The 27,795-nt window shown below is 40.1% G+C and overlaps 1 protein-coding gene across 5 annotated transcripts in view; it reads right to left on the bottom strand.

Moving 5' to 3' along the window:
* DOCK4 (dedicator of cytokinesis 4) overlaps window positions 1–27,795 on the bottom strand; it is a 412,270-nt gene that overhangs the window by 199,918 nt on the left and 184,557 nt on the right. For all 5 annotated transcript variants that reach the window (XM_055314619.1, XM_055314621.1, XM_055314620.1 and 2 more), the window contains exons 2-7: window positions 23,883–23,966; window positions 21,596–21,636; window positions 19,568–19,623; window positions 14,975–15,071; window positions 9,809–9,957; window positions 4,572–4,656 (exon numbers count right to left, since the gene is read on the bottom strand). In XM_055314619.1, coding sequence (XP_055170594.1) covers window positions 4,572–4,656; window positions 9,809–9,957; window positions 14,975–15,071; window positions 19,568–19,623; window positions 21,596–21,636; window positions 23,883–23,966 — 512 coding nt within the window. The remainder of the gene's footprint in view (window positions 1–4,571; window positions 4,657–9,808; window positions 9,958–14,974; window positions 15,072–19,567; window positions 19,624–21,595; window positions 21,637–23,882; window positions 23,967–27,795) is intronic.

Here is a 27,795-nt window from a genome sequence, read left to right on the forward strand (position 1 = left end):
GGACCTCAAAGAGGCATCTGGTCTTTACTTCAAACAGTGCAAAGTTCCTAGCATCAGTCATGACATTTGCTAAAAACAGAGAGGAAAAAAAATTAGCTCCTTTGCTCATGCAAGGAATTCAATATATCTAGATCAGTGGTTCTCAACCTTGACTGCACTTTAGAATCACCAAGAGAGCTTTTAAAAAATACTTATGCCCAGGATCTATCCCAGAACAATTAAATTAGAATTTCTAGGGGGTGGGGGTCCAGACAGTGATAGTTTTAAAAGCTCCCCAGGTGATTCTAATGTGCAATGAGGGTGGAGAACTATGGATTGAGATCATATGCAAAGACATGCAAATCACAGCCAAATGAAAAATGCATTTTTGCATCTTCTGTGCAATTATTGCCTTGGAACCTTGATCTTTGCATGTATGCTTGGCCTAAGCCTGCCTGCTTCCACCCTGATTTTGCACATGTGACGCAGGTCATCACAAATGGCACTGAAATCTCTCCTTCTTCACCCACCTCTCTTCCAGGTCTAGAAAAGATGTGGATGTAAGGTTAGGATGACTTGTTTATCTCTTGGTAACTCCCTACTATGGGGAACTGCTAAAAAGGTCTCTGTGAAAATATTACAACAAAAACAAAATTAAAGAGGCATGTTCATACCTCAAAGGCTGTATCTTGGTAGTTATAAGAAACAGACAAAAATCTATCTCGGAAATAAATTATGGTTACAAAGGAATCTACCAGATGCTCTAAATGTGCTTACAGTTTAACTAGACCTTTGATTAGGAAAAGGAACAGATTTATTCCAAAGATTTATTGGAAGGATGCAAATTTTTAATCTTCATATAATGTATATGTTACTGGGTGAACTATCCAAAGTTTTTCAACCTCAACACTACTGTTAATTTGGGCTGGATATTTCTTTGTTGTGGGGGCTGTCCAACATTGTAAGATGTTTAGTAGCTTTCTCTGGCCTCCATGTATCAGACCCAGTAGCACTTCTCCCCACCCCACCCCTACCTCAACTCTAACTGTGACATGCAAAAATGTCTCCAGACATTGCCAAAAGTCCCCTCCTCTCTGTTTGAGAGCCCCTGGTCCACCCACTAAGGATCACAAAGCAAGAAGTTAACATGATCTTATAAAACCAAGAAAGGCTCATAAAAAGATACTCTGTATGCACAGATAACCAGAGAATCTAGCTACGGCTCTCTTTATTTATAGAAGGATTGAAATCTGGCCTTTGGCAGAAAACCAAATATTCCAAGTGGACATATGTTAACACTGTGAGGTTTAGCACGTTTTACTGCTTAGATGAACATAATTAGGTGAGAAAGACCTGCTAACAGGGCTATCAAAAACCTAAAGCAAGACTTTTTTTTTCTTCTAATGATGCAATATGGATTTAGCAAGGCACAAACACTTGTGTTTCAAATAGAACACAGAAAAGACATAGTCAAAAAAAGACAAGTGGCAACAATCAAATATCCTCTACTGGGGCATGCATTGCCATGGCCCTTGATCCCTAAGTGACAATAAAGACCAAAACAACAACAAAAGCAACAAGGGGTTGGTGGGAGCGCCTGCAAACTCTCCCTGGCGAAGTCAATATAGTGAGTCACTTTTATGCTGCCCAGAGATTGTCCATCATGCTGGTTAACATGCTGGACAATCTGATTATTGCTAGGCCAGGGTACTAAACAGAATCCTGAAGCTTCCTTAAAGATAACATGTCCTTCTGAGGCTTGTAATAGTTTGGATTTTTCTTGGGCTATTATCTATGCTTTACAAACAGTAAAATACAGCCACTACTGGGAGAAATTAAATTTTTATAGAAAATCACAAATGAAGACTTTGAGCTAGGATCTGAGCTATAAAAATGGAAAACATCTTGGACTGACAGTCACTGCTCATCAGGGATAGTTTCTTGCACCACCAGCAGCTACTGCTCATCAGTCACAGACCAGATGAGACCCCAGAATTGTATCAACATAGCCACCACTAACAAATTTGAATATTGAAAGACATAAAATCAATTTGCCATCCCATACACAACATTAAGTGAAAAGAACAAAGACAAAATCACACACACAGAAAATTATACTAAAAAAAGTAAAATGTATTTGTGTCAGACACTGTTAGTTGCTTATTAAATATAAGACATCCTTAGCTAAATATGGGGAATGTGACTATGTTCTGGCCAATGAAATATAACTGCAAATATTGTGTGGAATTTCCAGCAAAGCTCCTTACAGTCGTTGAACTAAGAACCTTTCTCCTTCCTATTGCTGGAGAGCAGATGTAATGGGCTAGAGCTCTTGCAGTTGTATCAAACTTTGAAGTACCTTGATGATGGAAGCCATGTACTATACAGCAGAAAAATAAGAGCCTGTATCACTTTTGACACCATGAAACCACATGCAAGCCCAGGACTTCCTGCCTCTTGGCCTGCATATTGTGAGAGATAAATAAATTTCTTTTGTTTTCTTTTTTAAAAGATTTTATTTATTTATTCATGAGAGACACACAGAGAGAGAGAGGCACAGATACAGGCAGAGGGAGAAAGCAGGCTCCATGCAGGGAGCCCGATGTGGGACTCGATCCAGGGGCCCCAGGATCACACCCTAGGCTGAAGGCGGTGCTAAACCGCTGAGCCACCCAGCTGCCCGAGAGAGAAATTTCTATCATGTCTAAGCTTCTACTATTTCATTGAACACAGCTGAATCTAATCTTAGATTAGATTTAATCTTATATACTAAGATTTACTTTATATAAGGTATCAATTATTCTTGCCATCTTGCCTCTGTAATAAGGAAGAAATAAAAGGAAGAAATAAAAGTGAGCAAGGAATGAAAATCAACTGAGTGTTTAGATGCTCTGCAAACATTAACTGTCAATGAAAGGTATTCCACATGCATTTCTTATTTAATCTTCGTAACACGGTTAGAATTAGTTCCTTACTTAATAGAGGAACAAAATTGAAGCTCTGAGAGACCAAGCAATAAGCTCAAGACCAAAGATCTGATAAAAGGAAGAGACGGAATTCAAATTTAGTTTTTTGGATCTATACCCATGGTCTTTTCATAATACCATAGTAACCTCAAAACACTGAGTGATTGCTTATTAAGTGCAAAGCACTAAACAAGATTATCTGGGGCATGGCAGAGGAAGTATAAGACAGTGCCCACCCTGAAGAAACTTCCAGTTGGGTGGGATTTAAAAAATGAGAGGCAAATTTGATGCTCAGTGAGTTAAATAAAGTAACTACAATGAAGATGTTCCATGAGAGGATGTGACTGGCAAATAAGTTATACAGATTTTATTTGTTATACAAGTGAAGAATTACGGATAATTTTATCTCAAAATACTCGTTTCCTTCCTTCTCCTCTGCCTCCCTCCAACTCACCTTTAACTGTGCTTTTGCCATGTGCCAAATATTCTACTTAGCACTGATGCCACAAAGGTGTGCCACATGAAACATCACTCTCAAGAACCTCAATATGAAGGAAGTTATAAAAAGCAGAATGAATCCCAACTGACATAATACGGTGTAGATAAACTGAATAGATCAGAGACTAGGGAAAAAACTGAAAGTGGGAGAATTACTTTCTAAAATCAGACATAAGCTCTGATGGGTTTACTGATGATTTTTTTCACACATTTCTCAGACCCAGATAATCTCGGGTCAAGAATACCTCACACTCTTCTATGAAGAATATTGTACACTTGGGAAGCTATCCAAAAGGAGCAGCATCCTCCAAAAAGAAGTCTACTATTTACCACAGGCATTCTTCCTTTGGACATGACAGTAAGATGCATGGGAAACTGTATCAAAGTAAAATTACACTGGTGTAATGGCCTGGGAAAGCCCTTCCCAGCCACATTCTTTTTTGATTTGGGGTATTAACTAAGAACTTAGTTAATATTGAGAGATTAGGTAATTTTTAAACAAGTATTAAGAATACAAGGCAGATCGGACCAGATTTGGGGAAAACTAGATACCAAGCAAATAAATGAATCTTAACATGTAACTAGAAAAAAATCTGAAATTGTAGGTGATGGGCAATACGATCAAGTATTTTAGAATTATTAACAGACTTCAGCACTTTGGATGGATTAGGGTGTAGGACAGCAGTTGGAGGCAATAGAGGAGATGCTTTCAATGGTCTTTGCACATTGTAGTAGTGGGGGCAGGGAGGGGGCAACGTGTTGGGGAACAATAAATGGATATCACTGGTCACAGCACTGTCCTGGAACACGATAGATAAATATGTGTGATTTGTAGGCATTTCACTAACAAAATGTACAAAGACGTGCAAAAGAACTTAAAACTTCTTTGGATTTACTTCCTAGTATCTAAGACTAAAGAGCTCAGTAGAGCATATCAAAGGATTCTCAAACAGGTAGAGTGCCTCAGTTTTTTACTTAGGGCATGGTCATCTCAACTCTCAATTCTCTTCACTTGCTCCAAATTAAACCTGGGACATCCTGTTCTCACAAAATCCATCAAGTATGAAGAGCACCATGGAAACCACAAAATTAGCAGTGAGGTTGTGAGCCAAGGTTTCTTGTACCTACCAATCGGTAGAGCTCGGTAATGCTGATGTCCTCTGGGTCCACCATTGCATACTCTTTCCTAGGCACCAGATCCAGTCCCAGTTGTCTAGAAAACACATGACAAAAGATTGGGGGAAAAGTCACCTCTATAGAACATATCAAAAATCATTATTTTTATTATATCACCCCGAAATTACATATGTCGCACACCATGCTTCTTTCACTCCTATTTTTTGCCTCGTATTAACTGGTTACCACATTTGGAGTAGCCGATATAACTAGGCTGGACACTGGGCATAACTTGAGAAACAGAAGACGACGAAGGAAGGGAAATCCGGGGGATGGGCAGGCACTGTGAATGGAGTGCCTCTGCCACTGGAGGCCCTGGTGCTGGGTAGTGGGGAGCCATCAGCACCTCAAGAACTATCACCATAGAAACCCCTCCAACTTGAACTGGGGGAGAACCAAGAGCGAGACCTAATTTTGTTCTAGAAATCAGAGTTGAGAAGATGGAAGTTTGGCCTTTAAGATGTGACCTGGCATTAAAATTATATCCAGAGCTAATACATTTCTTTTTTTAAATATATTTTATTCATTTATTCATGAGAGACACACACAAAGAGAGAGAGAGGCAGAGACACAGGCAGAGGGAGAAGCAGGCTCCATGCAGGGAGCCCAACGTGGGACTCGATCCTGGGTCTCCAGGATCACGCCCTGGGCCAAAGGCAGGCGCTAAACCATACACCCAGGGATCCCGAACTAATACATTTCTAATGTGAATCTCTGGCAACGTGTGTAGACCTCAGTCATAGAGTTCTGCAGTCACTCATTAGAAGAAACTCAGAAAAGGCAGATGACAGAAATTAAGGGACTGCAGTTTTAGGCCTTGGGTGGCGAAATGGTTTAATCTCTTGTGTCAGCTTGACATGATTGACATGTGGCTCTGAGGTCATACATCCAGCCTCAGTAGGAAGCCATCTGGTGACTGATTTGCAAGGTCCTACCACAGAGGAAAGTGTAACTGCCAAGTTGCTTCTAGTGACCTTGGTGACAACCTTCTCCAGGGTGCCCACTTGACTACATTGCTATCAATGTTGTATCACTCTGTTTATCTCCTTAACCTTCCATGACTATCCCAAAAATGTCACAATATCTGTGTAATGCTACTGTCTCTCCCAGATTCCCCCTCAGTTACCCCATTCCAGGTATCCTGCAATTCTCTGGTGCGAATTTGTTCCGTGTCCTTTTCACATCATTTTCTAACATGGAAGCCTTCTGGCATGGCATTTCCAGTTATAAAGCCAGAGCTTCCTCACTTGTACTTTAAAAAAAAATCCTGAAATTCTGTATCCTACACCAAACTTCATTAGAGGTTTCATAAGTAGACCTTACTAATTCGGCCCTTACTTCAAGCCAGGCACTGACCCAGCCATTCTGAGGGATGGTTGTTCTTAAGAAGATCACATCTGGACCCTCTCAATGGCAGTAGTTGTTTTAGACATGGAAATGGTTTCTTAATTTTCTTTAGTTACGGTTCTCTTTGAGAAACTTAAAAATCACACTCCCCTGTTCTTTAATTTTTGTTGAACTTTCGAATCACAGACAGCACTGTAATCTGTTCTCAAAATACTCATGTTTCCCTGTTATGGACTGAACGTGCCCTCCCAAAATGTATATGTAGAAGCCCAATATGCCAACCCCATCATGACTATATTTGAAGATAGGGTCTATATGGTAATACATATCACATGAAGTCATAAGAGTAGGGCCCTGATCCAACAGAACTGGTGGAATAGAATAGACCTCACAGATTTCTCAATGTCCATGCAAGCACAGAGAAAAGGTCATGTGAGGACACAGCAAGAAGGCAGCTGTCTGCACGCTGGCAAGTGTCCTCACCAAGGTCCATGGTACGTTGGTCATGGATGGACTTCTAGCCTCCAGAACTGTGAGAAAATAAATGTGTCGTTCAAGGCACTCAGTCTATGGTATTTTGTTATGGCAGCCCTAGCAAATGAATACATCCCCCTTGGTACACCTCACCAGGGATTCTGATAGGATCTATTCCCCATTCTCTACTCCCTCCCAAGAGAGAGCCACTGCCCTACAACGTAAGACATCATTTGACACCAGGTCAGTATCGCTGAGGAAAGATGATCTAGCAAAGGAAAGAGGATATATAACCACGTATGAATTCACCTCACCTACCCTACCCAAAGCTCCTTCTATGAGAAGCCGTCCTACCCATCTTCTTTGCTAGGAGGCATGAGGGAGAGCTCAGGCAGTCTAGTCATCTGACCATCTCGAGCCACACCTGCCTGGGCACCTGACCTAAGGATAAATAATCTATGGACTGGCCAGTAGCTTAGGAGTGACTGGTATAACATGCTCAGTCTAAACAGGAATAGTAGATTTTGGCTTTCAATGAGATTCCTTTTTTGAGAATTTAGACCTAGAGATTCAGAGCATCAGCCATATGGCGCAAAGAAGAAAAGATACATGAAGGGCATCTGGTTGACATCACTGTAGAATAAGCCAAGACCAACTCTAGCTGCACAGGTGCTGGAGCAGGTGTGAAGTCCAGAAACTTCACGAGCTTTGGGGCCCCAGGAACTTGTAACTTGCAAGTCTCTTTCTCTCATAAGGCTTTCATTGTTCAACTTCTGCTGGCTTCCTGGGTCCTAGCTGTGTGAAGAGAGTCCCCTCTGCTTCTGTTTTATTAATTCCTAGGTATATCGTTAGGATAACCCTCCCAGTGTTTGAGATTTTCTTAGCTCACAGAACAGGATCATGGCAGTGCTTGTTCAAACCAAGAAGAAGATAGAAGGCAAAGTGAGAAAGGAGAAAATTCGAAGAGAGCTCTCAGGATGCAGGAAACCAGAGCAGCAGGGTGGGGGTGGGGGGCAAGTTCTCTCTCATTTCAGGCACTGCACTGCTCTGGGACATCAGGAAAGAAGGATGAACAGATTCTCCATCCTGTAAGATCTTAGCAGGAAAAGTCAAAGGACAGTACAGGACTCTATGGGCAACAGAAACAGACACCATTATTTTAACTCTGTGTGACACCTCCAGGTGAGAATATTTCTTTTCATGGCTCTGTTGAGGAACAAAATGAGTAACTCCTCCTCCTCTGCCCCCCAAGCTTCCCACATCCAGAGGGCTTCTCTTTACCACTCTTCAGCAGTTGTGATACACAACTCGAGACTGAACATTCTTAACTCCGTTTCATCCAGAGATCTACGTGCTAACAGATAATTTTGCAGGACAATCTGATCCAGTTTACTATGCGGGAGCATTATCTGAATTTGCTTTCCAGTTAGTACTATTCCATAAGAAAAATGACATTTTCTTATAGTCCGCGCACAATCTGTGCGCTACAAGCTGTTTTTAACTAAGTGGTCGAAGAAAAAATGAGACCTCAGAAAATTCGTGAATTTGAGGATGAGCTATATAAACTATACTGTTCATTTTCACACATCAATGTTTTAACAACTTACCATAAATTAGCCACAGAACTGCCCAAAGTACAGGCCAGAACTTACATGAGTCAAAACTGAGTCATGATTCACTCAGAATTAGTGTTTTTCTCTCGGTCATCATCCTCCTTCCTACAACTGAAAAAGTAACTTCTTGCCTGCTCTATATTTCTAAGTTATTTTTGATAAGCTACTTCAACCAACTGCCTTCCTATTTACAAACTAGGCTTTAAGCAAGGACCAGCATAATGACTAAGAGCCAATATAATTCAGTGAAAACTCAAAGTTTTTTTCAAAATCAAAGAGAAACACATTCTAGACAGCATGGGTCCCTTTCAAAGGGCCTTGAGATCCACTCTGCTCCGCCTGCCTCGTCTCACACAGCAAGACCGGAGGCTCTTGGGCAAGTGGCTGCCAAGTTCTTTTCCTCAGGAAATGCTATGTGTTTGGACTCATACTGTCCTGGAGCCAAGAGGGCCCATGGACCTCCTCTAGTTTAACATACTCCTTCCACAGGTCAAGAAGGCAAAGTCAAGAACAGCTCAGACATTCGTCTCACATCTTAAAAAAGCAGCATTCCTAGTCCAATGTCTTTCTGCCATTCCACACCTATGGTTGTTCTTTTTTAATTCCCTCCAGGAATCAATCTCGTAGATGTAAATAATTTAGGGCAACCATACTGGTTGGTCATCTATAAAAGGACAAATGGCACATCTTACTCAACAAAATAGCGGAAGTAGTCTGCGTGAGCACGAGGCTTAAAATGTGTCAGGAGGTCCATGTGCTCGTGTCTGTAGTATGTCACGTCTCAGCAGAATCAGAAGTGGCTTCTGATAGAGCTACTCCCTGTCATCAGAGGAAGCAGCACTCTAGCTTCAAATCGGTTTTTCCAGATTCAGTAAGAGGCGAATTTATCTGTGGTTTATGTCCTGCCATTTTTTCCTTTCCTGCCTGCTTTTCTTTTATTCCATAGCCCTAAGATCCTCTGAAGGTCCAAATAGCAAATGGGGATTTGGGGAGAGAAAAGGAAGAGAGGATGTGACTTTGACATCGAGACACCTTTCAACGTCTTTCAACAAGCCTAGGATCACAGTCCAAGCTTTTTCTAATTTCTCACCCACATTTTAACATTCCTCCTTGGTACCATATCAGCTTTGATCAGGGCTTTAAGTGATGAGATTTACTAAAGCGCTTTGCTCTTATTTTACATTAGTCATAGTTTTCTTTAAGAGTAAGTCTTGGTCTGCCTTTTACGGAGTTCTCCCAAGCAGCTCCTCCAAGGGGCCACTGCGTACACACAGGTGGAATCAGGGCAATCGTGAATGCCCCACTGGTGCACCTGTTTTAAGACTTTCAATAGGCAGTGTTAGCATTAGTATCTCCCTCCAGATTTCTCCGGTGACATATTACGACGCTACGGAAGGGGTATATATTAAAAGCAAATACACATGCCAAACCTAAAGCCTATTTTTAAATAAGATCTATTTAGCAGAAGCCATATGTGGCTGATCCCTGTGAACACTCCCTACTCTGTGAGCACATGCACACCGTCTGCCCTCACGGGGCACTAGTGAACAAACAGCAACCTGGTGCCCTCGCCAGCCGGACAGGCTGCGGTTCTCAGCTCCATCGGTGACAGTCTTCCCCTAAGTCCCCAAAAGGAAAAAAGAGCTGAAACAGCCCCCTAGGGTGTTTTCTGGAGACATTACCGTGCAGTGGCTCACACTTGTGCGCTGCCAGCAGAGATCCCCCCCTGCCCCCACTGCGGCGGACGGTACTCACTCATTGCCCCAGTCCAGGCGGGCCGTGATGTGGCGTTTCACGTCCTTCATCCGGTCGTGGGTCAGGTGGCCCACCAGCACCTGCCGCCGCAGATCCAGGATCTCATTCATGATGTGCCACAGCCGGTGGAAGAGATCGCCTTCGTTTCTCTGAGAGGTACACAAACGTGGCATCGCGGGTCAGTCTCCAGAGTGAATGGTGAGGAAACCAGGCGGGGAAGGGAAGGACAGGGACGCCCAGGTGGCTCAGTGGTTAAGCATCTGCCTTTGACTCAGGGCGTCATCCTGGAGTCCTGGGATCGAGTCCCGCATCGGGCTCCCTGCACGGGGCCTGCTTCTCCCTCTGCCTGTGTCTCTGCCTGTCTCTGTGTGTCTCTCACGAATAAATAAATAAAATCTTGAAAAAAAAAAAAGAAAGCAAGAAAGGGAAGGACAGTCGTGCCCACCCTCCATGTGCCCATCCTCCACGTGCCTGCCACTCCGCAGGCAGATCCTCTGTTCACAGGCCCCTCTCCCCTCGGACTCTGGGCTACACACCTGCTCTGCACGCTTTCACCCAGCTTCGCGACTCCGCTCTCCTGGCCAAGAGTCCAACTTCACCTCTCAGACCGCCCAGCGTCCTCACTTCGCCTCCACACCCGGAGCTCACCTTCCCTGCCTCCTTTCCCACTTCAAATCCTCCTTTCTTCAGCTCTACCCAAATTCTACTGTCCTTCAAGGCTCCGCCTGTATCCCACCTCGGTCAGGAATCTTCCCTGGTAACTCTCACCCATGCTCTTTTCTCCCTTCACTGAACAGTGGCTGCATGCAACGAAGGCCACTTTAACGGAAAATACCGTTTTCTAATTATTTCTTGCATGTTGGTCTTAAGGCTCTCCGGTCTTTCCCACCATAGCTGGGTAAGCCGGGGGCTCTCAACCTCATTCGTGGCTATTACCTGGTCCCTATTCAGACCTCTGCAAATAAACACTGGTTTTTTTCTGACTGGTTAAACATTCATGTAGATTCAAGATACTCTCCTGAGAAATTCGTCCAGCAAGGGCGGCTTAATGTAAGGGAAATGGGTTAACTGGTTTCAGATCCTGGTTTTGCTACTTACTTGTTTTACAGGCTTTGGAACGAGTTTTGTCACCTGTGAAACAGACAGTACTACCTTCCTGTGAGGTTGTTTTGTGGATTGGAGATAAGGTTCGTGAAGAGAGCAGAACGGCACAGTGACGAAGAGCACAGACTCGGGAGCCTGACTACCAGACCTGCATTCCAACTATGCCCCTGACTGGCTGAAAAACCTTTGGCAATGTATCAACTTCTTGGTGTGTATTTTCTTATCTGTATAATAGGTATTATAATAACTATCTGATGGGGTCACTGTCAAGATTGATGAGTTAACATACCAAAACTCTTGAGAATAACACCTGGCCTAGAATAAATACCACCCAAGTGTTGGCCATTACCAATACTGCTACTGTTGTGGGTTTCATCTAGAATAAGCCCTCTACAAATGTTGTGTCCTTACCAAAAGCTAGCCTATCTCTCTTACTCGGAGACATTGAGGGCAAAACCATTTCTAAATATCCACCGTTCATATTTCTTAACCAGAAGTTATGCTTTTACTTTCTACTAAGATAGTAGTAGAGGACAGAAACAGTGTTATGAAAGGATTGAGATTATCATACACGTGAAGTCCTCTGCTGTGATAAACTACCAAAAATAGCAAAAGTCCTGTGTGATGGGTAAAGATGCTTGGTTGGAACACAATTTTTTTTTATTTTAATTTTAAAAAGTCGTGACATGTCTTCTACTTTATCAAGACTTGGTGACTTGGAGTGTTTTAATGTACTGTGCAGGTGAGACAAATGTGCTGGCTAAACAGCAAAGCATTCTCCGTGACACCATCCCTGAGATATAAATAATTGTGCCTCTCGACTCGTAAAGCACTCTATGGAGCTTCTTCGTCTCGCTCTTTACTCATGTTATATGCTACCATACAAGTCACGCCAGGGGCATTGTGATGCAAGACTCTGGTAATTCGCCGCTCAGTGTCTGTGCTCTCCACTTGGTGTCAACTCCCAACCATAGATGCTGGGTCGGCCTTGGGTAGCCCCAGCAGCTGGAGAATGAATAAATAGATACTTGATTTATAGGAGGCCATTCTGTAGATCTTGAGAGGTAGATCCTGTGTAAGTCATGTGAAACAATAAGGGAAGAAGATCAGGAAAAGCTTGAGGAAGTCAGTGGTCATTGGAAAGGTCCATGAGAGTCAAAGAAGTCCCATAAGGAGGATGTAAAATAAGCGAAGTCTCATGCAGCAAAAGGGAGAGCCAGCTCCATAGACCTGACTGTCACAGTGTGAAAGTCATCTGCCCTGCTCTTGGGAGAGGTGTTCTGCAGTTGTTCAGTAGGATGGACTTGATTTTCTAATGATGTCACCTCTAGTACTTAGGTTGAAGAGAACGCTGACATGAAAAGGAAGCTGGATCCTTTATAAAAATGAAAACCAGCTGGTCAGCTTTCCCTTTAGGGGAGGGGAGGCAGGAACACTGACATCCTGCAGTCGTGACCAGCACACCTGCCCTACTAATGTGCAAGTCGTATGTCTCTCATCTGGTCTGACAGCGGGTCATAAAATGATGATTCATCAAAAACTGGATTTCAAACACTGGACACTTATGAAGGCTATTTAGATAAAAAGTGCTCTTGATTTTAACATTAAATGAAAAGGGTAGGGTGCAATACCAATCATTTGGAGTAAAGCCATATCTAAAAGTTCCTGCAATATATCGGAGCTGTAGCAAAAAGCCAATTGGATTTTAGTGTTTTAGAGAATGGGTAAGTTTTCATTTGCCTCAAACGAAAACAGCATAGGGTTTAGAGCAGCAGATCTACCTTCAGACTCAGGCCTTACCACTTAGCACAGGACCCTGAATACGTTATCTCTGCTAAGATTTGAGAATAAAAACACTCTGGCAGAGCCCTGAGAAGAAAGATATAAAATTTCAAAAAAAAAAAAAAAAAAAAGAAAGAAAGATATAAAATATCCAGCCAAAGGCCTGCACAGAGGTACTTAGTAAAAGATGGCTGCTGTATTTCTCCTAAGCTTTTTGCGGTTATGTTACTGGTATTTTATTAACTGATAGTTGAAAGAACATTATTTAGGCTCTTCCCAATGATATTAAAAAGAGCAACTAGCATTTCTCAAGCAAGTATTTACCATGAGCTTTTAAGCTACAAGTTCTACTTATACAAAGTATACCTCATAAACGGCTTACAATTTACAAGATCTTAGTATCCTCATCAAAGATCTACCAGGGGAGAAGCCAGGCACCTTAAAAACCACTAGAAAAGAACATGCACCGACCTAAACCAGAACACTGGGCTTGGAATACCTGGATTAGGAAAAGAGAACCCAGAAGGTCCGACACAGCCAAGTCAGCCTCATTCTCAAGGTCGAAAATCTATTATTTCCAGGTCCAACTTCCTATCTGTCCCTAACATAACTGACTACCATGCCAGTCTCCAGGGGCAACTTTCAAATTATTCTCTCTGTGTGTCCATTACTCAGGACGTCAGGAAGTGGAAAAGTTACTCCTGGGGCTTACAGCACATAGATTTTCAAGCCAATCAAGTATGTCCCCAAAATAGATGCTCGCAACCTGAAAAGCAGGTAAAAATAGCTAGATAAGACAGACTCAAGAGGCAATTCAACTTTGTTCCCCACAAGCTGCCGCATAAAAGGCAAAGTGCTGGGGCTCTAGCTCAACTAATGGATGACACTTACACTGCCATTATTTTTATAACTCTTCTGTTGGGTATTTAAGATGCAATGATTTGAATATTTCAAATAGCTTCATTCCCACGTTAATATTATGCACAATGTTATTTTAAGTGAAATAATAGTTGGATTTTATACTCGTTCTAATATAATTTTTTTTTTCCCAAAAAATCTCAAGAGGAGATCTGCGTGCATTTCCTTGGTAGCCTCTCAGCTCAGACCCCTTGAGTTCCGTTATCTTGACTTTGCATTTACCTCATTCCAGCAAAGCTTAGACTGGCATTTAATCTAAGACTGCCTTGTGGATTTTAGGAGTGAGTCCTAAAGCCACCAGCGCCAGGAGGGCATGGTCACAGAAATCCAACATCAAAAGGGGTTTTATTTTTAAGATTTTCTTGCCTCAATGAAATATCCTATTGCATTTTATATGTAAGAGACAATAAAAACTGTCATTCCGTGCCAATGTCCTTCGCTAATTTGGATTTTCTCTTTGACAAGCTGTTTCAAATCGTTTTGTCAGGCTAAGTACACCTTTGTATTTTGAACGCATCCCTTCAAATGATCAAGCTGTTCTATAAATGTCTTTGAAAATAAAAGGAGAAATAGTGTTCCTCATCCTCAAACCTTCACCACCCCCAAATCTGTGCTTATCAGAGATCCAAAGCACTAGATTCACATCAGAATCCCAGCCCTGCCATTTTTTGGCTGCGTGGGCCAGAGCCAACACTTCACTCTCTGCCTCTTGCTCCTCATTCGTGAGCTGGGGATGATCACAGTCATCATTTCCTTAAGTGGTTGTAGAGATCGGAGGAGATGCTGCACATGGAGGACCTCCACAGGGTTTGCAACATAGTAAGCTCTTCATAAGTACAATTTGTTATAAAAAGTAAGTACATGAAAACATACTCCCCAAACATTGACCTGACCCCCTCCCATTTTGTTTGAGAAACATTCCTTTCTCTTATATATTTAGAATATTCTTGTTCATTCTGCCTAAGGAGTCTATCATTTTCGGTATATCTGAATTACTTACAGAAAATTAATATAAAATACCACCAATACTCCAATTGTATGCAAATAAATTCCTCTCTCCTTGAAAATTAAAAATACTCAGAAAGCCTGACACTAACTAGATCCACGTAAACCATTCTACTTGATGAGATGCCAGAAAAATCATCTTTTACATTCCTGCAGCTTGAAAAAGAACTTAGCCCATGCTTAGTAGACTCACAGATTGCAGCAAGGCTATGTGTTATTAGGCTCTGTATGTGATTTCTAGAGCAGTGCTAATGCCTTAAAGTGAGTGCTCAACCATTGGTCGATGCTGACTCTTGCTCAAGTATTTCTTAAAACAATTCGCAATCCAAAAAATTACACCATTAAAAAGTTACCTACCACATACAGCTGCTTCCACATAGTTCCCCAGTCTCTTAATGTCGATGTCATTTCTGTTATAACAGAGTCTTCGGTGGGAATAACCATTTCAAATTGTCTGTGAAATTAAAAGAGAAAAACAAAGTATATATGCAATTATCATAGATAACAATTTTCTTTTCAATCCTCCGAAAGATAAAACTAGGAAAGGAAACTGCCTATTAGTTTGGGTTCTGCATACAGTAACAAGGATCTGATTAGAGACCTGTGTGAGGCATGTTCTGTGGGTCATGGCAGTACAACACCAAAAGGACCAGCCACTTTATCCACATCAATTTTGAGGAGTGTGGTGAGAAGCAACAAAATCAGAAGACTTCTGCTCCAGCCACAATGTGACCACTAAACAACAACTCATTTAAGTTCCCAAGCCCAAAAGCCTTCATGTAACATGAGGTCACTGAGCCCACATAAACTATGAAATAGCTTTTGCTTTTCAAGCACTATGACCATACGATTCAAAGGGAGTAACAGACTTGCTCAATGATCAGGATATTACGACTGCAAACGTCCAATCTAACCTAGTGTTATAAGTACCTAGACACCGAGGTACCGATTAAACACTAGCTTGATCTTATTAACACTTCATTTTTATTACTTGTAAATGGGACCATGAAAAACGATTAATATACTAGTAATGTCATCATGCGTCATTGAACTTCAAAGCTTTTGCTATCACAGACGTTCGGATATCCATTGCACAACGCTCTTCTCTATGATTAGGGTAATATATTTTTCCTGTTTCTTCTCTAAAAGTGAAACACTATACTGGGAAAACACTCATACCAGCATCTACTGGGGTACGTACAGTGGTCTGTTGTTGAGGAGATCCATGAAGCTATGGACGAAAAGAAAACCCAGAAGATTTTCTTTATCCCCTGCGTCTATCTCTGATGTCCAACAACCTTTTCCCTCATCTCGAGTTTCTTTTTTCAATTTTTTTTCAGTTTGTGTGCAGGTTAAAATGCTTAAGTGGCTATTATTACTACAACTTCTCATAAGAATGCTGCCAGCTATTTGATGGGGATTATTTTCTTAACATTTGAGTATGTATTTTTTTCAAGGACAACATCTAATATGTACAAGGTAACAGCATTTTAGACACTGAACCAGGTTGTCTAGATGATCAAGGGAAAATTACTTCTTAGCATGAGGCTAATAACTGCTCTGTAGCTCCTTTGTGATGTTATATCCAAAGGGTGTATAATTGTCTTTTGTAAAGTCTTCTTGACAGCGAGTAAGAGAACGAAAAATCTTCACCAACAGAGCCTCTTTCCTCATTTCATACTGCTGCTAAAATACGTGCTCTGTGAATATTTCCCTTCTTTCTAAAGCTGAAACACAGCTGAAAATGTAAAAGTGGGATTCAAAACTAGAAATAAAAGTAAACAGTAGTATATGAACTGCGACATATACAGATCCTTACATCAAGTCTACGTGTGACATTTTCAAATGGTAGCGCCTTTATTTTGTGTTTGAAGCAGCTGTTGCAATTTAAATGATGAATATTTGGAGACAGAGATTATAAAATGATCAGATGTAAGGTCAAAAAGGGAATAATGAATTTCCAGGACAACTCGACAACCTACTTAACATTTAAAAGGTGGCATGACCTCAAGCAGCAATTAAACACTAGAGAAGTGGCCTCGTTGTTTATAAACCATCATTTAATTTAAGGACCCCCATCAGCCCGACATTGCTCTGAAGACCCAGGAATGAAGAAAAAGGCAATTCAGTCTGTGAGAAGTTGATTTGGTGTTTGTTCAACCAAAATGTAAATTTTTAAGAAGCTTTACAAAATCACCGTTTTCGGCAAGCCAGCTGTTTCCTCTTAATTACACCAAAACCAAAGTCGATGTTCAAATAGTTGTAAGTAGTGGCCCCTGAAATTACATTTTGTTCAGTTATTCTGATACACTTTGCAGCTACTTCATCCTTCCGAGATATGCTTTGCAGCAGCCATCAGGCTGCTGATCTTAAAATAAGAGAGGTTAATGTCAAAATCCAAAGAAGTTCCTCTTTGGGAAAGCAATCATCTGGTAATGTGTGTTCTCAAATGTTTTCAGGCTCAAGATTTTCTTCCAGTTAATGGTCCTAGAATCTGGAGTCTCAATTAATTCCAATAACTTTTTTCTTGTTAAGAAAATAAATTTGTATTCTCCCCACAACGTTCTCCTGCTACTTAATGCTCATTATGCCGTGTCACATGAAGAACCCACAACCAAGTCTTAAACTTAACACAACTAAATTCTGAGAACACTTTATCCTTACTTAAACTTCCTCAGGCTCAGGGAAGGGGGCCAGATCTGTAGTTTCTCCCTGGGACAAAAATAAATAAAAGAAGGCACTTGTTTTGATAATGCCCCACCCCAATCTCCTCTGAGGTAGGACTTCCATGGGGTAGAACGATGCTTGACATTATCTTTGCTAGCATTCTCTACTTCCCTTGGACAGAGTGTATGGTGGGGGTTGATCATCCCTTTGCTCTGCGTAGTTAAAGGGGTAGGGTTGGGCTTGGGGCATAGGCAGCAAAGAGAACTGACTGCATGGGTCAACCCAAGTGGACATTTTAAGGATCGGGGTAGAGAGTTTGGGGTTTCCATATTGCCCAGCCCGGATCACTAGAGCAGAAAGCTCAGAACAAAGAGTGAGCCTATGGCCCAAGCAACTGCTAGAGTTTCCTCTGGTTTGCTCGAGGGGAGCTAGACAGTGCAAAGTAAGCCTGGCGGGAGAACTCCAAGCTTGACTCATTTCTGGTGCAACATTCCCAAAGGACACACACTGATTAAAACAGTAGCAGCAGTGGTAATTATTCATATTAGAATTATCATGTTTTTAATCTACTATTTTAAATAATTACTACGGCTACTACTAATGATGGTAATATTGCTTCAAGCAGTATTGAATGACATACAGTATAAGATCTCCTAGAGATTTATCCATATAGGTAACTCTCAAGGTACTTATACCACAGATGCTCACCCACCTGCAGAAGTTATTTCAATGAATTAAGATTAATACTTTACCTTTATAGACAGTGGATATAAGAATTATCCATTTAAATAGCATGCCTTGGAACTTCTTTAGTAAAATTCAAGTTTAAAGATCTCATTTACTATGATTTAAAATGTGCTTTAGGGGGATCCCTGGGTGGCTCAGCGGTTTAGCGCCTACCTTTGGCCCAGAGCATAATACTGGGGTCCCTGGATTGAGTCCCGCATCGGGCTCCCAGCGTGGAGCCTGCTTCTCCCTCTGCCTGTGTCTCTGCCTTTCTCTCCCCCTGTGTCTCTCATGAATAAATAAATAAAAATCTTTAAAAAAAAAAGTGCTTTAGTAATTCAAATAAATTGTTTTTTATTTGAAGTAAAATGTAATTTTTTAAAAAAGATTTTATGTATGTATGTATTTATTTTTTATTTTTATTTATTTATTCATGAGAGACAGAGAGACAGAGAGAGAGAGGCAGAGACGCAGGCAGAGGGAGAAGCAGGCTCCATGAAGGGAGCCCGACATGGGACTCGATCCCGGGTCTCCAGGATCATGCTCTGGGCCTAAGGCAGCGTTACACGCTGAGCCACCAGGGCTGCCCCAGATTTTATTTATTTATTCATGAGAGACAACAGAGAAAGAGGCAGAGACACAGGCAGAGGGAGAAGCAGGCTCTATGCAGGAAGCCTGATGTGGGACTCGATCCCAGAACTCTGGGATCATGCCCTAAACTGAAGGCAGACGCTCAACTGCTGAGCCACCCAAGCATCCCAAAATGTAATTTTTAAGGCTGAATCTGTATTCTTCCTTTTGTCATAAAATGACAATCATTCAGTGATCTAGTGCATATTCGTTGTGACACGGGCAGTGAATGTTTGGGTCCAAATCCATGGCCTACTTATAATGATCTGCTCATGACAACCACTAAAATAAGCAAGTTCTACTGTTTTATACTATGGTATTTTATTTGAATGATCTGTTATCCTGACAACGACTTTAAGTCCTTTTGGATGGAAATAGACTGGAAAAACTTTTAAAATGTATAAGAAATCTTAGGTGATCAATGAGCTCAACCAAACCAAGTACAGAAATACCATTCCCTAAAATAGAGGAGTGGCTTTGTGAAGTGGTCACACAAGAATATGGTATTATCCCCAATTAGGAAAAAACAGTCAGGCTTGGCTGCTTATAATCAGTGGTAGATCTAGGAAATGCCTGGGGTTTGAGACATGACTCAGCACTCCATGGGTTGACTGCCATGCTTCTCTATATAGCAGGAAACCAAAAAGAACCAACCCCTTCTCCTTAAGATTAGGCTGATTCCATGATTTGTGGACAATGAAAGAGCTCTGAGGCCCTAGATTCCTCTCTGGTCTAGCACACACAGATGCAGGGTATTACATTTTCTCCACCAACTGCCTTAGTGTAATCCACCTTTATCAAACCACACAGACAATAGCATGATCTCCTGTAGTTCATTTTTCAAGACAATTACTAAGCCTTTCAATTTCTCGAATAAGCAATGGTTCTGTGAAAATCCCCTCACTATTAATAAAACTCATTTCTTACCCTTTGTTCTTCACACAGGCATTTTTCAAGTGAACGTAGCTGGAAGGAAAGATACCCTGCAGGAGAAGACACGAGGTTATGGTGCCAGGTGACTGATAAGGCGGGGGTGTTTTCACAAGTTATACGTATAAAACACAGTCATACAACCATACAGTACTGGGAACAGGGAAAAACAACATCTCTACCACACTGGATCCATTTCTCTTATTTTCTGCTATTCATTAGTTGACAAATTCAGGGATTCTCTAAAGTAAGTATAATAAAAAAAAATTAAATCTCACTTAGAAGTATTTTCTTTATAAAACAAAATTTCTAAATTTTCAGGAATTCTGCATAGAATAGAAAGCATGTTATACCAAATAAGAATTTTTTTTAGTATTGCATAGTTTCTTTAATATTGCATTAGTTTTTGTTTGTTTTGGTAGTTGTTCATTTTCTTCTAAAACACTCGTGTCTATTTTAAAATATACACTAAAAACAAAATACCACAATGAATTGGGAGACAATACATACACTATGTGTTAGGGGAAGAACTTTGATGAAAACATAGTAGCAATTAATCACCAGGCTGCATTGTGATGGAACAAAAATTAAACAAAAGACAGCATGCTAGCTCAAAGCTTTTTATTGTAGACAAAAGATAGGACAAGGAAATTGTTCCTTTGTTCTAAATGGGAAATTGAAAGAAACAACATAAAAAAACATTAGCATCAATTTTATTGTCCATTAAATGACAATATCTTCTGAATGATTTTTGATGTATCATCACATGACAAATTCAATTAAATATTTAGGAAAGCAAATGTTATTTGAATATGTTATCACCATTGTGGATCCAAGGATAACATAAAATTTAATAAGCAAATTCTGTACAAACAACAGTAGTAAATAGATATACGTGTTAAAAATATTTTCTTCAAAATTTACACTAACTCAATATGGTAGGATTAACCAACAGAGTTAATTATAATTTTTAAAAAGTCAGAATTTGAGGTTAAAAATAAGTCAAAATAAATTTTTTTCAAAATTACTCTAAATGAATAATTAAATTCTGAAGCTACATTGGCATGTGCCTTGCAGATGTTCAAAAATAACTTTAAATGAGAGCTAAAATATTTTAAAAAAATAAATTTCTATAGTCTTTTGTCCCTCAGCCTCTCCTTTAGAATGACCAAAAATAAATGAAATAGTTATTAAACATAGCTAGGTGATCCAAAAAAGGTATATTTAAGGAGAAAGGCAGGTAGAAGAACTTAGCTTAGATTGTATTTTGAGAGTAAGAAATGATACATTTTCTTATCTACAATCCTAATAAAGCCAGAATTAAACCAAGAAATGAACATGACATGCAAGAGAGTATTATAGAACCTGGGAAGTGTGGATGAAAGTTGGAGAGATTAGAATAAAGTAGACAAACACAGAAAATAGTAAGGATTAGTGTCAAAGTCATAAAGTATACAAACGAAAGGTAAAATAAAAATCATACTACCTCCTTACTATAATTTCTGAGGATGTATATAAACATATAAAGGATAGTGAGTCTGAGTTTCTGTCTGGAATTGTAGGAACAGGGAGCTCTTTGTAACACGGCTTCCCCATGTTTCACCTGCCCAAACCCAGAAGGGAATCTTACTAGGCTGCTGAAATAAACTCCACATCACTCTTTTACAAATGACACCACAGAAATCTTAACACCTCTATTCAATTTTTCTTTTGGAATATCTATTTCCCCTGCTTGAATTTTAATTTCACTCTCTGCTAAACTAACACTTCAAAAAAGATTTTGTTTATAATATAATGAGCTTATTAAGGTCTTCTCAGCACAAACTGCAAGAGCTACCTAGGATTATCATTTGAGTAGCATGTCTTAACGATAATCCAAGTTCAAAGGAATTCCCAAAATTATGAAAATCTGTATTGCCATTTGGCACTTTAAGAGTCCCAACTGTAATTTCAATTGTAAAATGAAATAAAATAACTTTTTTTAAAAATCCCATAATTATGATTATGAGTAATATTTTTTATTACCTTGACATTTGGGTTTTTTAAGGCAAATCCTCTGTACCAGCCTGTGGAGAAATAATCATGGTCATTATTTTGATAAACCATTATTATATTTTAAAGAAAATAAATTATTACAAATCAATCTGTCCTTTACTGATGGAATTTTACCCTACCAGTAAATATTCTGTGTATGAATAAAATGGGGGTTGGATTGGGCTAGACTATAGCTCAAGTGACTAATAGTTTAAGCATTCTATTAAGAAACCATTTAAAAAATTGTAATGGAAATCTATATGAAAAATAGAAACATGCATAATGGAAGTACAGGGTTTGGAATAGCATTGGGCTTAAATTCTGGCTTTGCTACTTATCAGATTATTTTATTTTGGGCAAGTTAATTGACATGAGCATGGTTTCTCCACGTTTTATAAAAGGTTACATTATGTCTCAGGGAAATTCAAGAATCTGCACAAGATTTAATAAGTTTCCAATTTCTCTTTGCCTGACTACAAGGCCCAGACCCTATCACCAAAGAATAGGGCTCAGCCAACAGTCATAGAGTGAATTTACACATCCTTCAGCCCATCATCTAGGTTTAGGATCAGTCTGATAGCATAAGAAGAGGAAAATCAGGTATCACCTATCAAGGAAAGTGATGGGCACTCTTATCAGCAAAATGTCCTACCACCTGAGCTCACCTTAATGTTTATTCTGTGGAATGCCTATGGCTTAACCTCTAAGCAATTCTGAATCAAATTTTCAGCACTATCCTGAAAGAGGAACTTACCTTTTTATACCTTAAAACAAGTACAGGGTGTATATATATATGAAAATAAATGGTAAATATATACTCCCTCTAAATGTATTATTTTCAACTTACAGTTTCTTCAAGTATAGAACCATTTTGTTTATTGGTAAGAAGTTACCACGTAACAAATATTCTGTTGAATTGTTGTTTTTTTTTTATTAATTGAATTTTTAAAACAAAATATTTGAACTTTATATTTCAATACTTTGTTCTTTTTAAATTTTTTTAAAAAGATATATTGTAAAATGTCATGCCTAACAGCTTTAAAATCAGTCTGAAGAAAAGCAAAATGAATTGAACAGAAACTATCTCAGGATTTAAAAATCCCTTAAAGACACATACAAGAAATATATCCATTCTTAAATAATTACTCTAACAGAAACCACAACTTTCTGAGAATTGCTAAAGTCTTTTTTTTTTTTTAATTGCTAAAGTCTTAAAAGGAGGTCTCTGTTCAATTATATTGCAGGGGAAGGTTTTTAGGTTACAAAACAGCTCCCATTAGCCATGGAGCCCATTTTCATGCACCAATTCAAAACAGATTTTATATTTATCTGTATACAGGGTAAAAATAGACAAAATGCATCTGACAATAACATGAAAGACCTGATTATACTTTTAGAGATCTCATTTACAGGGCACAGAATAAATGTCCATGTACCATCACCATTTAATGCCAGGTTCTAAGTAATTTTAAGAGTTCTGTTTGGAGGAACACAGTTTAATGAATCTTGCTACGACAGAATGTTATCATATTATAAATCCTATTAAGCACAACATTTCAGGAGAAAAATGGATATTTAAAATGTGGTCATCTTAACGAGAATAAAAAAAGAGCAGTCATTTCAACTGGGATCTTTTTAAATATGAGAGCTTAAGCATGTCTTGTGGAACAGGACTGGAAACATTTGAGAACATGTTAAGTATCTTGATTTAATGAGTTACATGCAGTATAAATTAATAATCATAAAGCCCTTACAATATATTCCACTAACATTTCATATGCACTGAATAACTTTAGTTCAAGTTTGGGGGTGGCAGGGAAGAAGACTGCAGAACTACAGCAGAGTTGGCCTTGGCAGGAGTCTTCCCCAAGGCATCTGGTTACTTAACCTTGGAGAAGCCATTTCTGCTCTGGATCTGTTTCTTCCTGTCCCAGGGGACCTATTAGACCCCTGAGATCCTGAGAAAGACCTTCTCGTTTGGCACTGAGTCATGAATCCCCTCAAATACAGTAGCCTCAACTGCTTTATATGTTGGCATCTAGTGAATATAAGGAAATAATATCAGGAAAAATATATCAGCTTAAAAATAGCAAATGATGCTTTTCCATAAGCCAAACACTGAATCTGCAAGAAATAAGCTTTGTCAAAAATGGATCACTGTGACCACTGGAAAAATCCCAGAAATTAACAGAAGGACAGAATTTGCAAACACTATGAACTGTCCAATGGTGACGAGGTTAGTTATACAACCTTGAACAATCAGCACTAGCCCACTTACCATCACACTTCTCCAGGATCTGAACTGTATCTCCAATTTCCAGTGACAGGCCATATGGGACAGTTCCTCGAAAACTGGCAATAACTGTAAGAAATGTTATAGAATATATGAAGATAATCCTATCTGTTATAGCCAGTTATACTGCTTGCTATTAAATGTCACTGACTAGAAAAACGAATGCAAAGAGGAAGTATACTTTGAGAGCTAAAACCTGCTGTCATATTTAACTTTTATATGTTTTTGCAGAGTATCACTCAATAACCTATGTGACAATGTTATTTCCTGAAGAGCTCTATGCCACTCTTGTATACTGCTATATTCACTCTGCATCCAGACCCCTTGCCCACAGTAGTTACTCAATAAATGTGTTCAATAACAAATGAGGGATACATATCCTACTCGCTGTTCAGCTTCATCTACCTTCCTATTATGTTGCTTGTAGGAGATTTCTTTTCTCTTAGACTGTAAGCTCAAGAGAAGAGGCTGCATTTATTTGCTTACTAGTATGTCCCCAGGGCTTGGCCAAGTATGTGGCATAAAAGCGGTCATCTTGAGTAGTAATTAAGAGTAACATTTTATTTAGTCTTGACTATGCTCCACCCCTAGGATTAAATATACACCCACTCTGACAATTCCCACATGCCCCAACTCTCTCGGAATAGGGCACATATGTCCAGGGGAGAGTAGGGTGTCACCATTTAGCCTTACCTAGTGGTTATGGACTGACTGGTTTCTGAAACATTTCACAGGGTTGGGCAGGGCGAGGATGTTAAAGCCAGAAAGAAAGTGTGGATAGGTTAGTTATCTCCGGATACCTCAGAGAGTTACAGAGAGAATGAAGCACAGTGATTCTCCCCGGGAGAGTAATGCCTGAGTCAAAAAGGAGATGAGGATGGAGAAATAACAAAAATGCACCTCACTACATGAAAAAAAGAAGAAACATCTCCCGCTCAATACAGTGCACTGAAATCAACTTTCCATTCACGTTTGAAAAATGATAGTAAAAGCTTTGACTGAGTGATTTTTAAAAGACCAAAATTTTGAAAGTGAGTTCTATAACTCTGTCTCACATAGTAAGATCCAGATACAACCCCAAACCCCCAAATAAATCATGGCTACTGTTGAGAACGTATTTTAAAAGCTTGAAGAAACACATGAATCTGTCAAAAATCAGGACATGCCGGTAAGTAATGGGCTTTTACAAGAGGTCTAAAGCCCTTTCATAATCTCAAAACAAAATTAACAGTAGAGATCAAAATGCAAGACAGAAAGCATAACCCACAGTACATGAGATGGATGAAAATAGCTGTAGAGTAACCAAGTTAGAACATTTTAGACAAGCATTAATCCGTGATGTCATTTTCCAACCTAAATACCCTATGACCTCATATTGACGTGCTAGGAGATGTTCACTCAAAAAATAATCTAGGGTCTGTATATCTTGACAGATTATTTTAAACAACTTTCAGAGACCTCTTCTTACAAGAGATCACAGCTAGACAGTCAGTAGACTGATTAGAATTTAAAAGACTTCAGAGCAAGCCTGCACCCAGAATCGCCTTTCTACATTCATGAAGTTATCTAGACTCTTCACGACCCTAGTGGTTCCACGCTGCACCGCTTCAAGATTTGAGAGCACAGACTACCCAACACGGCTCTCTCTATAGCTCTTACCACTCACAAATGGCTTTGTAATTCCCAGACTGCATGTTTTCTCCCAGCCCCCATCACCTTCTTGAACACAGTGATACCATCCATGGACTTCATTTCTTCCTCCCCCCTTCATGCTCCAGCCCACTCAACACAGGCTTCCTTCCATGTGCTCTGAAACCACACTAATGAAGTCACTATCCCCTCACTGCGACCACGAGCATATCGCTTTCAGGAGTCCACCTTCGTTTGAACCTCATCTCTCACACTCCCCAGCCTTCCTCTGTAGACCTTCTCTTCTTAGCCCTCTCCTTAAATGTTGGTGTCACCTAGCATTCTATGCCCAAGATGCTGAAGCATAAAGGCTGAGGTGCAGGACAACAGCATCATCATGAGACATGAAGGGAGAGCCCAGATTTTAGCAGTTATTAGCTGCGTGACTATAGTCAAGATACTTCTCAAAATCTGCATCACCTCATCAAGCAAATGGGGGTAACAGTAAAAGAACTGCAAAAGATACTGGAGGCTTAAGTAAGGCGCCTACTGGAAATAACTTACTACACTCTCGGGGACGTTCTAGTCATTTCATAAATACCTCAGTTATTTAAACTGGATTTTTCTCTTTCTATCCATATATATTCATTCTTCCTCTTTGGAAAGAGTTTTAAGACTTCTAGCATCACCTGTTGACAGATGGCTTGCCAAGTCCCTCTCCAGTTCTGATCTGTGCCCCTGAGAACCTGACACAGACTTGCCAGTTGTGTATCCCTGTTCAGATGTCTAAGGATCCAGAACTTAGCATACTTCCAGCTAAACCCATCATCTCCCCTCATTCTCTAACCAAATCTAAGATATTTTCTCTTCCAATTACCTAATCTGAAATGTTAGTCTAAAATTGTAGTCTATTGCCAGTCCTGCTTTATCCTGCTATCCACTAGGTGGATTTCTCTGTATCGCTCTACAGGGCCACTGGGAAGCCTTCTCGGATGTCTCCCTGGTTGTCCTTCCTCAACACAAGGTCCATGATGCCACCAGTTACCTTTGATTCTGTCGCGTTTGGCCTAAGGTTTTGTGGGGTTTGTTGTTTTCTGTGTGTGTTTTTCTGTTTCTGTATGTAGCTTCAGGAAGATTTTTATATTTCTTCCATTAGATTTCTTTTTCTTTTGTACTAAAAGATGATTAAATAGATCGTGCAGTGCTGGACAAGAGCTTGATCAGGCTGTTTTCCTCTTATTTCATGCTGCCATTTAGTTCATACAATCCTTGTCTCCAAACCAGATCCTCCTCCACTGTTCCCAGTTCTATTGAATGTTAGCACTGTCCATTGACTGGTAAGGTCAGGAATCCGGGGGCCATGAACTAGCCCTCTCATCCACATATCCAATCCAACACTATGTCGCAATCATCCTATCTCTGAAACACCTCCCGGAGGCACCCTCTCTCAACATTTCCACTCCTGCCACTTCCCAAACTGACTGGCCTTCTCCTGTGGTCTCCTAACAGGTCCATGTTTAGATACTCAGGACCCTTTCCAATCCTTTTTTCACATGACAGTTAAAGAGGTCATTTCAAAATGCACATGTGATGATGTCATCCTCCTCCTAAATCTATTAGAGCTCTGAGAATGATAAAGAGATCAGTACCACAGCCCATACGGTCCTGCCCTTCTCTCTGGTACCATCCTGTACTCCTTGACTCTGACTTTCTGTACTCCAGTTACAGAGACCTTCTGTCAATACTTTGGTTACTATATTCCCTCATATGCTGGACTTTACACATGGCTGACCTCTTGCAAAGACTGTTCCTTTCACTCCTTACCAAGTTAGGCCATTTTCATCCTACAGATATGAGTTCAGGGGTCAGTCACTTCTAGGGCAGCCTTCCTTGATGCACGTTCACTCATCCCAACTACGTGCACTCGTAGCAACAGACTACTGGAACCACAATCCTTATTTGTGCAAATTTCCACAAATGTAAGGATTGTGCTGGTTTTAGCTCCCCATTGTATACCCAATTCAGTACCGACCTTGGTACTCAATCTGAGTTCAGTAAATAATCACTGAGGGAATGAATGAGGGTGTGGTCATTACTGCTAAACACTCCGATCTTAAACAAGAAGCTTCCTTATTATTGCAAATACCATTTTTAGAGGGTACTTAAAATTTCAAGATCCAAATTATATTATCTGTCAAAACTCACACTTTCATAGGAGTTACTGAAAGTGGGATGACACTTTGGGTTTTATCTGTGTATCATCTCATTT

This window comes from Nyctereutes procyonoides, unplaced genomic scaffold, assembly GCF_905146905.1.
Source record: "Nyctereutes procyonoides isolate TBG_1078 unplaced genomic scaffold, NYPRO_anot_genome, whole genome shotgun sequence".
Classification (NCBI taxonomy): domain Eukaryota; kingdom Metazoa; phylum Chordata; class Mammalia; order Carnivora; family Canidae; genus Nyctereutes; species Nyctereutes procyonoides.